This window comes from Takifugu flavidus, chromosome 6 (assembly GCF_003711565.1).
Source record: "Takifugu flavidus isolate HTHZ2018 chromosome 6, ASM371156v2, whole genome shotgun sequence".
NCBI classification, from domain to species: Eukaryota; Metazoa; Chordata; class Actinopteri; order Tetraodontiformes; family Tetraodontidae; genus Takifugu; species Takifugu flavidus.
This window is the reverse complement of record NC_079525.1, coordinates 3308957-3322256: the sequence shown is the minus strand read 5'-3', so window position 1 is coordinate 3322256 and position 13300 is coordinate 3308957. Positions and strand designations below refer to the sequence as shown.

Sequence of the window (13300 nt, the reverse complement as noted above, 5' to 3'; positions counted from 1 at the left end):
GGTACAAAACCTGGAAGATGCTCTGGTAGAAGGGACGGGAGGCAGGCTCAGTTCCTGCAATCCCCCTCTTCACCACAAGGTGGCGGAAAACTACGTATTTCACACGCAACTCGGGATTTTGTCATATGTCATGAAACCTTTAGGTCACAGCCTCCAACCCAAACATAACAAGAGCAACAATAAAGAGGCAATAAGTAATTTAATTACTGTACACAAAATGTAGCACCAGAAAAGTCTTCAAAATCAAAACATTGACAGTACAATCAGTTCGACTTTCAATATAGTTTTGTCCTATCTAAGGTGCTCATCAAGTTTTGGAGCCTCACATGTGTGGAAACATTGATTGCAGCAAGACTGAGTATCACATCACCTCGTTGTCCCTTTGCAGATGTGCGTTTCTGCAGCATCGGTAAACGGCTGCTCAGGATTGAATCTTGGAAAACCCTGGAAGCACCGTTGTGAAATGGGCTCATCCCTGCTGCCAGACTGCCGAGGTCAAGTTCTTATCTGACCAGAGTGAACTTCAGTCCTTAACGCACGTCACTACTTTCACCCAATTGCTTTACGAGGTGTTTTTCAATAAATGTAACGGCTTTAAGAAAAGATTAAGGAATAACATTAAGTAGAACACATGAAGAAGAACGTGCTATACAGAAACGCCCCAACAGGACCTTACATGCAACCTGGTTCCGATCAGCCAATCAGCGGACAAGACTGTCTCAGGTCTTCACACGCCTCCTGGGTTCACTGGCAAAGCGCAAAACAAGGTCTTCCCCTGCCTCTTTTATGACCCGTGTTGCTGACACACACTGTAATTACGTAAGAGACAACACAGGATAACAGAAAAGTCAGGTTATTCTTTAATAAATCAGCCAGATCTGCACTGAGATCTCTCAAATCAGGAATTTGAGTTTTCCATTCACAATAATGTGGGAAATTGGAGGGGGTTTGTGTTGCAGAACAGTTGTTTTTCTGAAGAGTGTCTGCAAATTGAACATTGACTCTCTGACAGCCGTGGACTTTGATTTGACCCGTGTGTCCAGAAGCTCAAAGCAACGCCTCTCCTGGGATGTCATTAGAAAAAAAAAAAAAAAAAGCAAGCCAGCAGCTGTTCTATAAATGTGGAGCAAAAGATGCATCTTTCCTTTCAGTCCCGTCCTGTGTGGATTATAACCTGGCCTCTCAAAGTCTGCCCAGCAACTGAGGAGCTCCACAGCGTGAGTATATCCTCGCACGCCTCGCTCTGGACGTGTAATAAAACAGGAGTTATTGTGGCGCTGACGCTCGGGCTCCTAATCCCTGCGCGCATTTTGTACCTTGCTGCAGTAACGTCGACCATGGTGGGACTCAAGCCCTCGGACGTTCCCCCTCCGCTCGGGGTCAAGATGGCGAGTGCCGGGGCGGCGGCGTGTATCGCCGACATCGTCACTTTTCCTCTGGACACGGCCAAAGTCAGACTTCAGGTATCAGCTCACAAACGTCCGCCAGCGACTTGACTTTCAACTGGGGCCTCTTCACTGCCCCAAGTCAATACTGCCGGTGCAAACAATCAGATCACGCATGCAATGCTGATTTTGATCTTGACTGCAAACTGTGACCCCCCCCCCCCCCAGATTCAGGGAGAGAAGACGGCGGTGGAAGGCATCCGCTACAGAGGCGTGTTTGGGACCATCAGCACCATGATCCGGACAGAGGGGCCCAGGTCTCTGTACAACGGGCTGGTGGCGGGTCTGCAGAGGCAACTGTGCTTCGCCTCGGTCCGAATCGGCCTCTACGACACCGTCAGGGACTTCTACACCGGCGGCAAAGAAAGTGAGTCCATGTGTCCAGGAAGGAGAAAAAAAAAAAAAAAAAGCATCTCTTTAGGTTCAGGCGCCCAAGTGGTGCTGACCTCCATCAGGTTTAAGTCCAAATTGCAAAATCACACGTGATCCTGATGCAATTCATCCTCCCCTCCCCCCACTCAAATTCTGACAAAAATCAATGACCCTAAAGACCTCCTGCACCTACCAGAGGTGACAGCTGCTCATACAGAAGCCGAGCCAGAGTGTCACCTCTCACCCCTTCCTCCCTCAGACCCCAACGTCCTGATTCGGATCCTGGCTGGCTGCACCACGGGCGCCATGGCGGTGTCCTTCGCGCAGCCCACAGACGTGGTCAAGGTTCGATTCCAGGCGCAGATGAACCTGAACAGCGTGACGCGTCGCTACAGCGGCACCATGCAGGCCTACAAACACATCTACCAGAACGAGGGTTTCCGGGGACTCTGGAAAGGTGCCGCTGGAGAGCGTCTCTCACCCGAGCTCCGCCCCATCAACGCGGCCGCTGCGTCACGGTTGTCTTGTGGTTTCTCCAGGCACGCTGCCCAACATCACCAGGAACGCACTGGTCAACTGCACGGAGCTCGTGACCTACGACATGATCAAGGAGGCCATCCTGAGGCACAAACTCATGTCAGGTGTGACACACAAACACATCCTCACATTTCTATCTTTGTGGGGGCTTTTATGAACAAAATACCAGACTCCGTACCTAACCCCAACAACCAGCCTCTTAAAGCCGATTCTGACCTCAACCTTAAAACCCTTAAACAGCAACGTGGCCCCACTTTGGTGGTGGAGTATTTCGGTATCCGATGTGCAGTAAATGTGAGGACAGACACACCCTCCCACTGAGAAGGCTGAATGGGCAGACGTGGACAACACCTTCTCCCCCTTTCCCCCTCCACCACAGCTGATAACAGCATGTGCAGTAATGTTGATATATGGCTGTACCGGGCAGCATGTTGATGGGCGTTGCTGTGTCTGCTTAGGGGACAGGCATCTCCTGCTACCTGTGGTGGACCTCAGGGTACTGCTCTTGGCCCCCATCTTATTCCAGATAAACATTTACCCACATGAATATGTTCCACGACTACACTATAACTTTGGTTGCTTGTGAACACTTACAAATGAAGATGACTCCACTCCCTTTCCGCCGACAGATAATCTTCCGTGCCACTTCGTGTCGGCGTTTGGCGCCGGCTTCGTCACCACGGTGATCGCCTCCCCGGTAGACGTCGTCAAAACCAGGTACATGAACTCACCACCGGGCCAGTACAGGAGCGCCATCAACTGTGCCTGGACCATGATGACCAAAGAGGGGCCCACAGCTTTCTACAAAGGGTGAGTTCAGCCCACTGGGCACCTTTGGACTTTAATAAAAACTTCTTTTTTTTTTTTAAATCACTGTCTGTGTTTTGCTCTGTAGATTTGTGCCATCGTTTCTGAGGCTGGGGTCGTGGAACATCGTCATGTTTGTCTCCTTCGAACAAATCAAGAGAGCCATGATGGTCACGAAAAAGAAGATCGAAGCCAAAAACTGAGATTCCCTCAATATCGTGTTTAATGGAAAACTTGAAGCTAGTGGGCTGAATCAGATACATCAAACCTCAGCTCCTATTCTGTCACGATAAGGAGATTCCTTCAAGAGTTTGGACGTTCTTGTGTTGTATCAGTTTGACAACGAACCACTTCTGAACAGGAAAGTTGCACTTTAATGCAAATCTGCCATTTTGTCTCTATTTGGCAGGTTACAGTACGACCCCTGGTGGCCATAAAGAGAGGTAACAGGTCGAGGAAACGCTTTCATACACACGACTTGTTTACAGACCATGTGCCTTTTTTTAAAGCTCTTATTTCCACTACACAAAGTCCGCACTGGAATGTGTATTTATTAACTTTGAGGTGTTGAAAAATAAAGTTTGAAAAACCCCAACTCGTCCTGAAATATGCAGATCACAAAAAGCGGCAGACGACTGTTGGTGACAGAACACGGGACATATTAAAACGCTCATTCTCGACTAACACAAATCAAACTCCTGGTTCCTACGTCCTGAACGTGACGCCGACACATAGACCCGCTCACACAGCGACCCAAGATGTCACCAAGTGCTCAGAAAGTGCTTTTAACGGTCAAAGACGCCAGATTTTTGTCCATATCTCTTGGTTCTCCCTCCACAGAGATGAGACTGGAATATTCCTGATGTACGATGGAGGTGGATTTGCGCTCCACAGACTAAAAATATTTAACCATCAAGACAAATATTGTTCTTTTTTTGTTCCTCCTGCCTGGTCAAACAGTGACACTGTCAGCGGGGAGGTCGAGGAATGATTCTGAAGAGCGTTACTTTTTGCCAGACTGCACAGTCAGTCTGAGACCAACATCGGGATCCTGGAGGAGAGTCTTGATTTTATCGTGGAACTTTTCCCTGTACTGGTTGAAATGCATGATGCTCTCTGGTTCTTCAGCCAACCAGAATTTATCAAACTCGTACGCCAGATAGCCTAGGAGAATAGAAGCATTTTCTCTTTAAAGTCTCTTTAAAGGAAACGAGACAAAATAATTGAAAGGGAAGCTCTAAAGTGCTCACAGTAGAGCTGGTGAAAGTGCTGGAGCTCAGGTGTTCCCTCCACTGTGTTGTAGAAATGAGATTTCAGCGCTCCGCTTCTCAGGAGGCTGTAGGCCATCTCTGTCAGGTTAATCCCGACTATGGCGTACGAATACCTGTAACATGGAATGATTGATCTCAGCAGACGTGTGAGACCGAGTGTGTGGACATCACGGGGACAGATCTGATGGTTCACACAATATTGAGGTTCTTACCCCAGTTTAGGATGGTTGGCGTGGGACAACACCTGACGAGCCTCTTCTGTGTAGTTTTCACTGAAAAATCTGCAACGGAACCGAACCAACCAGTCTAATCAATGTGTGAACTCAGATGCGATCTCACTCCCGACCACTAGATGTCGCAAAAGAGACATTTAGACTTCAAAAATAGCAATTAACTCTCTTTCGTTTGTTATGAATTTCCAATGTGTTTCTGCTGCTTTAAAATGGTAAAAATTATATTAAATATTAATTATAACCCACACAAGGTTGATCAGGCCCAGCATGCCCATTCCTCTGAAATCAGTCTTGGGGTCATCTCCTTGGAAACCAATGTCTCCCCACTGTTTGGTCATCCTGGACTCCAGTTTGACCGTAGGCATCAACAATCCCCACAACTGTATTCAGAAATTAGGCGATGGTTACAAGCTTTTACCTCTTCAGGTGTTAATTAAAACACTGAATTCTTTTGGGGGTGGACTCACATTAAATAGCATGGCTTCATGATCTTGGTCTTCTGAGTCGAAAACCTTTTTCCTCAAGTCTTCTACAGACACACACAGGCTACTGTATCCTGTTATCTGCAGCAGACAGACATGCAGGCTTCCCTTGAACCTAGAAATGCAGAGGATCAACAAATAAAACCCATCACTTAAAACTCTGAATCAACAGAATTGGGGAAAATAAAAGAACGGTGGCGCACAAGAGCGATAGAACAGGAAGTAGCCTTACAGAGGATCTTTCTGGGGTTTGATATTCTTCACTTTGATGATTTCTTCCACACGCTGCTCTAATTTGTCCCGATTGGATTCCAAAGCTTCTCTGAGGACCTGGAGGAACAAGAGAAGAGATCGTGTCAGGATATTAAGAGTCAACTAACCACATATTGAATGACATTAAAGCCACATAATTTTGTTGTTGCCCAGCATATTTGAAGCGGCTGAAGTGGCTGAAACATGATTTGGTAATTCAAACGTTCCTCTGACTAATCCAGAGACCCAACACTAACACTTTCTTACCTTGCTCTTTGATGAACGGAGAGAATGCTCTACAAGGAGCACAGAAAGGCAGGTCAAAGTCATTCCACAGGGGGAAAAAAAAGCAGACAAATACAGACATTTGGGATTCTTGGACTCACCCGCCCTGGATGTCCTTGGTGCCCCTGGCTTGTAAGTGGAGCATATTCTCTGCAGCTCACATTGTCCCGTAACTTGTCTGATGAGCCATTTTAGCCAATGTCTCAGAAAGGATGAGTACACATAGTGCCAGATGTAGCCCAGCATTTTCAGACCCTGGAAAGAGAAAACAGACAAACCATTTAATGACCTGAGCAGAAACCTCATTCATACAATTACTCATACACATTTTACACCAACATTGAAGCATTAACAACTCACATTAATCATAAATATGCATAAATCTGTTGTTCATGTGGTATTTGTACATTTATATATATTTCTATATCATGACGATTGATAGATTTTGTAGTGTATATTTAAATACTACAATTGTGTTGATGTTAATGCAAAATTTAATCCTATATGAGCAGTAAAAGTCTTCACTTCTTCCAACTCCTTTTTTCGAAAGGCGCTTTTTAAAATACACGTTCAAAATAAATCAATCTCTTCGTGCAACCGTGTACAATCTACTACTTCTGCTCATATTTGGAACAAAACCGTTTACTCTCATTTAGAAAAGAGAACAAATAAAAAGAATGTCGGTATTTTCCTACGCAGAATTCGCCTTCGTCACTAGTTCCAACCGAGGGTCTTTGTTAGCATCACAATGGCCATTGTTCAACTGGGCCAACATATGCAATCCATTTATTTGTTGAAAGCAAATAAACGTATAATTTAGCCGCAAACACGTTTGACAATGACAAAAATATTTTATCAGGTAAACAGGTAGACGCCTACAGCACAAGTTAAGTAGTTTGATGCTAACGCTAATATCAGTGTAACGCGTCAGTTCAGTTTGTGACTGAAAGGTGAAGAGTTTATTGACGTTGAAGACTGTCCTATGGACTTTAAAGATTTGGCTGATTATGGCAGCTAACTTTAGTACCCGATAAACTCCCATTGACAGACAACAGGTTGGAATCCTCAATGCTAGCTAAATAAGCTAACGATTCATGGTACGAATAGGAATCTGACGAGCTCATCAACAAACAAGAGCCCCAAGATGAGGGTCAAACTATTGTTAAAGAGGCAATATGTCAAACAAAGCTGGTATTTTGTCCAAACTTACACTTACTCGCAATCTATCCGCCGTTAGGTGGAAGATAGCAACGCCTCCCCTGCCAACGAGCTCTTCTGCGTTGCGTTCACGGGCCCACCAGACATGTAGGTCATTTCACCGTCTCTACATTAATGTTGTATATCTAAGCTTTTAGAGTTGATGAATATGAAAAGTTTCATTCAATATATGTAATCACTTGATACAAATACCTTTTTTATAGAATATAACCTATATTTGAAAAACAAAAGCATCCCAGCCCTGAGTTGAATTGAAATCTGAAAATAAATTAACGTCATAAACGTAGCAGACGTCCGGCTGACACTGACAACCGCCGCAACAGCGCCGCCTAGTGGTCAAACATGAATCCAAGAATGGCTCGCAGTCAGTGAAACAAGAAAAAACAACAGGTCCAGACCTTTGGGTAAAAAGGTACATTTTCACTAAAAAGAATAGAATAGTTTCACCAGACAGACACAAAAATCGTGTTTGAAAATTATATTCTTGCTAACTGTTACCACACGATGGAGCCAGATCTACATATACACGAACTGCAGTGAAATCGAGCCTAGAGCACAGTGCAGAGATTAACAGGAAAAAGATCACATTTAAAATGTAGTGTTAAGGTAAAAAAAAATAAAATAAAATAAAAACAACAACAACATTTCGTAATTTACGCATTTTATGTATAGCTGCAATCGTTTAAATTTAAGACATTGTCTTTATAATATTTTACTAAGTTTCCCATTTTTACAAGCCTTTGTCCAGATTTTGAATTTGTTTTTGCATAGGAAAAACACGTCTGTCATCCACGAGAATCGTTTTATTTCCAGCCAAATTTCCCTTAATTGGATCAATCTGATGTAATGATTGTGCAGCTATTGTAAGACGCAGTAAGTCATTCTCCAAATGTACAAACACGTTAAACCTGACAAAACAGCTACTTGAACATCTTGATTACTAATGGTTGATTTCTTTGTTTTTGTTTTGTCTGGGGCGTTTTTTTTAATCAGATCCCGTAAAAGAGTCTTATTTTATCAAGTTTGTTTACAGTGGTAAACAGTTTCTCACTCATTGATTTCTACAGACAGGGCGGAGAACAGTAGCAACCCGTCCTGCTGTAGCGTACAATATTCCAAGCTGCTAGGAGACGAACGGACCAATCAATTCGCAAATTGATGCTCCTGAGGAGTCCTGCGGTTTATCCAGCGCTGCCTCCTCGCTCCTCTCTCATCTTCAGCACCTCCACCCCCCACCCGTTCATCCATTCATCGCTTTACGCTGCCGCACCACGTTGCCTGAAGCTGGACCAGCTCGGTCTGCGAGATCACACACACACACACACACACACCACACACACACACACACACACACACACACACACACACACACACACACAGAGCATGAGAGGTCCATTTTGTGAAGGCTGCACTTTTGCATTAAAGACCTCGGAGGGAGCCGATAGCGCCCGTGACTCATTGCGCACGGCCGGTGGCGCAAAGCGCTTGAATTTTTGCGCTCTTCTCCAGAGGATTGATATCCATACTCTGCTGGAAGGCGTGGCTTGGTGTCAGCGACACGGGCTTGATATTCCATATTCATTCCCAGCCTCGTCTCGCCGACACGGACGCGCAAATCTGCACCCCGAGCTTGCGGGTTCGTAGGGCGCCTTTCAAGGTAAGCCACCGGGCTGGATCCCACCAGACCGCGGATTCCTTTGTGTCAAATGTTGATTTTTTTTTCTTTTTACCCGCAAGGTCAAAGGAACTCGGCCGATATTAGTGGCCACCGGGGCTGGACAGGACTGGGAATATAGGCGATATGCATGACGCGGCTTAATTGGCCCCCGAACATCGCAGGCGTCCCTATCATGTGTGTAATGTTGCGCATGAATTGTCGCTGCTGCGTGCACTTTCAGGGCTTTCAGAACTGCTGCAGGCAAAGAAAAAGAAAAGAGAGAGAAAGGGGGAGAGGCAGCGATGGAAAGGCGTCAGTGCATTTGAATATGTCTAATTACGGACATGCTCCATAAATATTTACACTTTAACAACAGACTCGTGAATACATTGTGGGACAGCACACACGGGCCACACCTGCCCCTGACCCAAAACAAGAGGCCTCCAATTGAATTCATGCATCCAGGATTGCCTAAATAAGAGAGACGGGATGATCTGTGCTCCATTCCAAATGAGCTCAGACCCAGACATGACCTGATTAATCAACCCTAAAGAGAGATTATGGTGCTTATTTTTCTGGGAGAAATGAAACCAAAAGATGGGGCTTCAAAATTCAGTAGAGCTGCTCAGGGAGGCAGCAGCTCACTAAAAACAGCCGCGGGGGGAAAGATGTTTCTGTGTGGATGCTGAATGAATGAAGATCCACGGGAGCTTGTTTGGATGGAGCCGAGATCCCGTTTAATTCATGATAACTGATAACATAATTCATGATAACTCAGGCCTGCCATCAGGAGGTTGGTGAAAGTGCAGGTTAATGACTCCATCGTTGATTGCAGGATAAAACTCAAAACTCTTTACTCTGTTTTACTTGTAGAGCCTGGACTGAAAATGAGAATAAAATCAGGATGAGCTAGCGTCGTTTTTGAAGGCTCATCATTAGAATCTGTGTTCAATGTCGCACAGATTGTGATATTTACCTTTGCTCTGAAGTGGAGCATTTCAGTAACTTATCAGGATTCCACATATGAATGAGGCTTTTGGTGACACACTTGTAATAATAATCACAAATATTGTCTGCAAACACTTTAATCACATGAAGCCAAAGTCTCATTTTCACACTTTTCTTATGTTACTTCCTGATTTGCAAACTTTCTTTAATTGATGTTGTTTTTTTCTTGCCTCTGGGACTCCTCTCCTGTTTCAGTTAGCTGAGTGGTTCTCATTTGGAAATTGGCTCAGCACCGTAAAAGACACAAGTCGAATAGAGCGAGTTCCTCAAAAATGTTAATGCTGAACTCATTTACTTGGAGTCTCAGCCACTACACAGACTTGCAGCATTGTTCTAATTCATTAATTAGGTACAAAAATGTGCATGAATGCTATTTTATGTTTATTTTTCTGTTAGTTACATACATTTATGCTAATTTCTGTTTACAGAAACTAATTTGAATGCTGGTGCAGTTCCAGGCACCACCTGGTGTGATTAATTCCGTCATTAGAAGGATCTGAAAGCTGGAAAAGAGAAGCCCAACTAAATATCTCCATCTTCCTCTTTCAGGAAATTGCAACCGACATTTTGTTTTTGGTCTTTGGATTAGGACCATTTTTGAGAGAAGCGGAGTCGCTATCATGGGAAGTAACCCAAAAAGGACAGTGACGGTCCAGATGGTGCCTGTGGCGGACACGCTGGGCAATAAAGAACCGAATGCAAACTGGAGTAAAGAGTCCAACTCCAGACTTTCCCAAGTTTGCGTCAACCCCACGCTCACATCTCCTGACCTCCACCGCGACGGCGTGTCCCTGAACGCCTCTCCCACGGACGCAACCCCACACCCTCGTGTATCGACCTCCGCTGTGTCTGAATTGGGCGTCGGGGCTCTTTCCCAGAAACCAGGAGGTGAGACGGAATCGGAGCTTGTTACAGGTGGAGCGCAACAAATGTCTGTAACAAGCCAATCTGGGAGTGAGGCGGGAGGCGGCCCCAGGGATTCTAACGCTAATATGAAGATGTTACGCCTGGATGATGAAAAGGAAATCTGTGGGGCCGCAGTGCCGTCTGCTGTTTCAGCCTCAAAGGTCAACGAGCAGGGTAGAGACTGTAGCGTAAGTGCAGCGAAGGAAGAGCGTCTCCCAGTCAGGGAGGACAATAACAAGTACGTCTCTCCTAAAACTGGAAATCTTAATCAACCCCCTGAGTTACGGGACGCCCCGATTCAGCAACAGCGAGATGATGAAAAGAAAACCTCGGTCCCCGTAAACAAGGACTGCGCTGTTCCTCACATGCTTCGGGAGCCAGATCACATAAACAGCTGCCCGAAAATCAGCCCACGGGAGACACCTAACCGTATGGCGCATCCTGCAGCACCGCGGGGCTCCAGGACAGCCTCATCGGACGCCAAAGGGCCACAGACGGGGCTCGCAAATAAGAATTCAGTACCCCCAGAGACAAATTTACCGCCTGTTACGAAACCAACAGTCTCTTCAGATAAGACTCAGTCAGTGTCTCCACAGATGGACGCCTCTACTCCGCCGCCGGCTAAACAAAACATGGCGGCATGTGGACAGGTGGCTGCGGATGTCATCCAGCTGCACACGGCCGTCTCCAATGGGCAGCAGCACCATTGCAAGCAGTACAGGGAAGCGTCCACCATGACCTTTCCCGCATCATCCACCCCGGTCAAACAGCATCACGATATGGAGGTCCAGGCCGTGGCTAACACGTGCAGCAAAGCCGTGGCCACAAGTCCGAGCCTGTTGCCCTTCTCTTTGAGCCGCAGGCAGAGCGGCGGTGACACGACCAGGGAGGAGGAGCAGAGCGTGGCTGTGGTCTACCAGGCAGCCCCAGGCGAAGTTCAACATCAGTTGCACGTAAGATCCCCCGATACAAAGTCAGAGAGGATCAACGTTGAGGCCGAGATGTGCACGAAACAAAATATCAGCTCAGACGCTAAAGACTCCGCCACCAGTCGCTGCAACACTCAGCCTGTCTATCAAATCAGCATTGATCAGAGCAACCCGACGGAGCAAGGAGAGCCTGGCAGTAGTAGAGTAGAAGTTCAGGCCCCTGCAGTCAAAACAGTCACTACAGAAGCTCTCAGATCAGGAGCTCCTCAACAGACACCTGCTGCTACCAAGGCTTCATCTGCAGACAGCAACAAGGCAGCGGCGTGTCAGGCTGTAGCCGCCGTAGCTGGGCCCGAGCGGGCTAAGACAACTACGTCAACTACAACGGTAAATGCTGCTTCCAAGTCAGGCGTCCCGAAAAACAAGGCTGGACGTCCTGAAGAAAAATCTGGAGCTAAAGTCCTGCCGAAGGAGGCGAAGTCTGACAGGCGGAACGTTGAGCCGGAGCGAAAGGAGGAAGAGAATCAACAGTCGGGGAAGGAGGGAGGAAAGAGCGTCCACGACGTCGTCTGGGACGAGCAAGGGATGACCTGGGAGGTGTACGGCGCCTCCGTGGACCCGGAATCCCTCGGGTTTGCCATCCAGAGCCACCTGCAGTGCAAGATCAAGGAGCAGGAGAGGAAACTGATGGCCCAGACGTCCCTCCGCAAGTCGGTCCCTGGCGTCGACTCGCCGCGGCACCGCAGGAAGAGCAAGCGGCGACAGCCGAACATTTTCAGGTCAATGCTGCAAAATGTCAGGCGGCCCAACTGCTGCGCGAGGCCCCCGCCCTCCTCCGTCCTCGAGTAGCACATGACAGAACGAGCCAATGTCAGACTCTTCCCTTTTTCCTAGAGGTCAAACTATTTGTCCTCCCTTCGTCATGATCTCAGTGCCAAGTGAAAAATGACCAGGGTGGCGATCCCTGTGAGTATCCCGAAGTGTTGTAGCATAAAGAGTCAAAATACGTGTGATGTTTGTGATCAAAGAAGCTAGCAAATAGAAGTATAAAAAGAACAACCTGAGACTTATTTTCCAGATATAAAGTAGATATTATAAGAGATTTTTTTTGGATAACAAAGGCAATGATATGGCAGTGCATGTGTATTAGTTGCAGTGGCTGTTATAAAGGTCCTGGTTCTAGGGTAGACATTTTGCTTACCGTCAGAATATCCCTGCAAATATATTAAACTAATGTCAAATTATATTTGGTGCGTTTGTTATCTTTGAGAGGTATTTTTGGCACCCTTTATAACGGTCCTCTTTTATTTTACTTCATCGCAGTTCTTTACAGTGAATGATGCCACCCTGCATAAAAGGACTGTATTCGCTCATGCACCCTTTGATCTCTGTTCTTTGGTTTTCTATTAAAACTGCGAAGCTCTACAGTAAGTTGAGACGTTGACGTTCTTTAAAAAAATACATCACTGAGTTGCGGAAAAAATAAGCAAGTGAAGGAGATATTGTGTTGGGGGGGGGGGGGGTCGGGGTGATAGCACAGCATGTAGCATCGGCGCTGTCCGCAGGAGATGTGGCGCTGCGACGGGCAGCAGCTGCGCATGGAGGTACAGTAGAGGCACAGTGGGCCGCATAAATTAGTGTCAGGACTAACAAGATCTGTATCGAGGGAATCGAGTTGATTTAGAAGTGTTGGCCGAGAGGAGCGAGAAGCTTAGCTTCCTTTATGCAAATGGAAGATCAGAGTTCTGCTTTCTTCTATGCATCAAAGAGATGTTTTAGAAAATAAAAGGTGCAAAGTATAGTTAGAGTTATAGTTTAGTATGGTTTTCCCAGTATAACATCAGGAATTTCAGGATAATCGGCGATGATATCCAGTGATGTCTCGGGACAACCATCAA

At 46.3% G+C, this 13300-nt stretch overlaps 4 protein-coding genes across 7 annotated transcripts in view; 2 read left to right on the top strand and 2 right to left on the bottom strand.

Moving 5' to 3' along the window:
• znf330 (zinc finger protein 330) overlaps positions 1-11492 on the bottom strand; it is a 47604-nt gene extending 36112 nt beyond the window's left edge. The window contains exon 1 of the mRNA XM_057036866.1: positions 11487-11492. The gene's annotated coding sequence lies outside the window, so the exon portion shown is untranslated. The remainder of the gene's footprint in view (positions 1-11486) is intronic.
• On the top strand, positions 1056-3756 carry ucp1 (uncoupling protein 1). Its single transcript, XM_057036867.1, has 7 exons — positions 1056-1217; positions 1327-1463; positions 1614-1812; positions 2077-2274; positions 2357-2458; positions 2984-3164; positions 3250-3756. Exons 2-7 carry the CDS (start codon positions 1338-1340, stop codon positions 3362-3364), a joined length of 921 nt encoding a protein of 306 aa, XP_056892847.1. The 5' UTR covers positions 1056-1217; positions 1327-1337; the 3' UTR covers positions 3365-3756.
• Positions 3362-7146, bottom strand: elmod2 (ELMO/CED-12 domain containing 2). 2 transcript variants are annotated; one of them, XM_057036869.1, is made up of 9 exons: positions 6901-7146; positions 5786-5939; positions 5667-5695; positions 5380-5477; positions 5133-5262; positions 4912-5045; positions 4645-4713; positions 4412-4545; positions 3362-4325 (listed from the first exon to the last, which is right to left on the bottom strand). In XM_057036869.1, the coding sequence occupies exons 2-9, from the start codon at positions 5928-5930 to the stop codon at positions 4165-4167; spliced, it is 900 nt and encodes a 299-aa protein (XP_056892849.1). In that variant the 5' UTR covers positions 5931-5939; positions 6901-7146; the 3' UTR covers positions 3362-4164. The 2 variants fall into 2 exon arrangements, with proteins under 2 accessions (XP_056892849.1, XP_056892848.1); XM_057036868.1 differs by having other exon boundaries at positions 6895-7117.
• gprin3b (GPRIN family member 3b) lies at positions 8091-12833 on the top strand. 3 transcript variants are annotated; one of them, XM_057036860.1, is made up of 3 exons: positions 8091-8559; positions 8640-8754; positions 10117-12833. In XM_057036860.1, exon 3 carries the CDS (start codon positions 10188-10190, stop codon positions 12249-12251), a length of 2064 nt encoding a protein of 687 aa, XP_056892840.1. In that variant the 5' UTR covers positions 8091-8559; positions 8640-8754; positions 10117-10187; the 3' UTR covers positions 12252-12833. The 3 variants fall into 3 exon arrangements, with proteins under 3 accessions (XP_056892840.1, XP_056892841.1, XP_056892839.1); XM_057036861.1 differs by lacking the exon at positions 8640-8754 and having other exon boundaries at positions 9996-12833; XM_057036859.1 differs by lacking the exon at positions 8640-8754 and having other exon boundaries at positions 8138-8559.
• Positions 12834-13300: the final 467 nt, after the last annotated feature.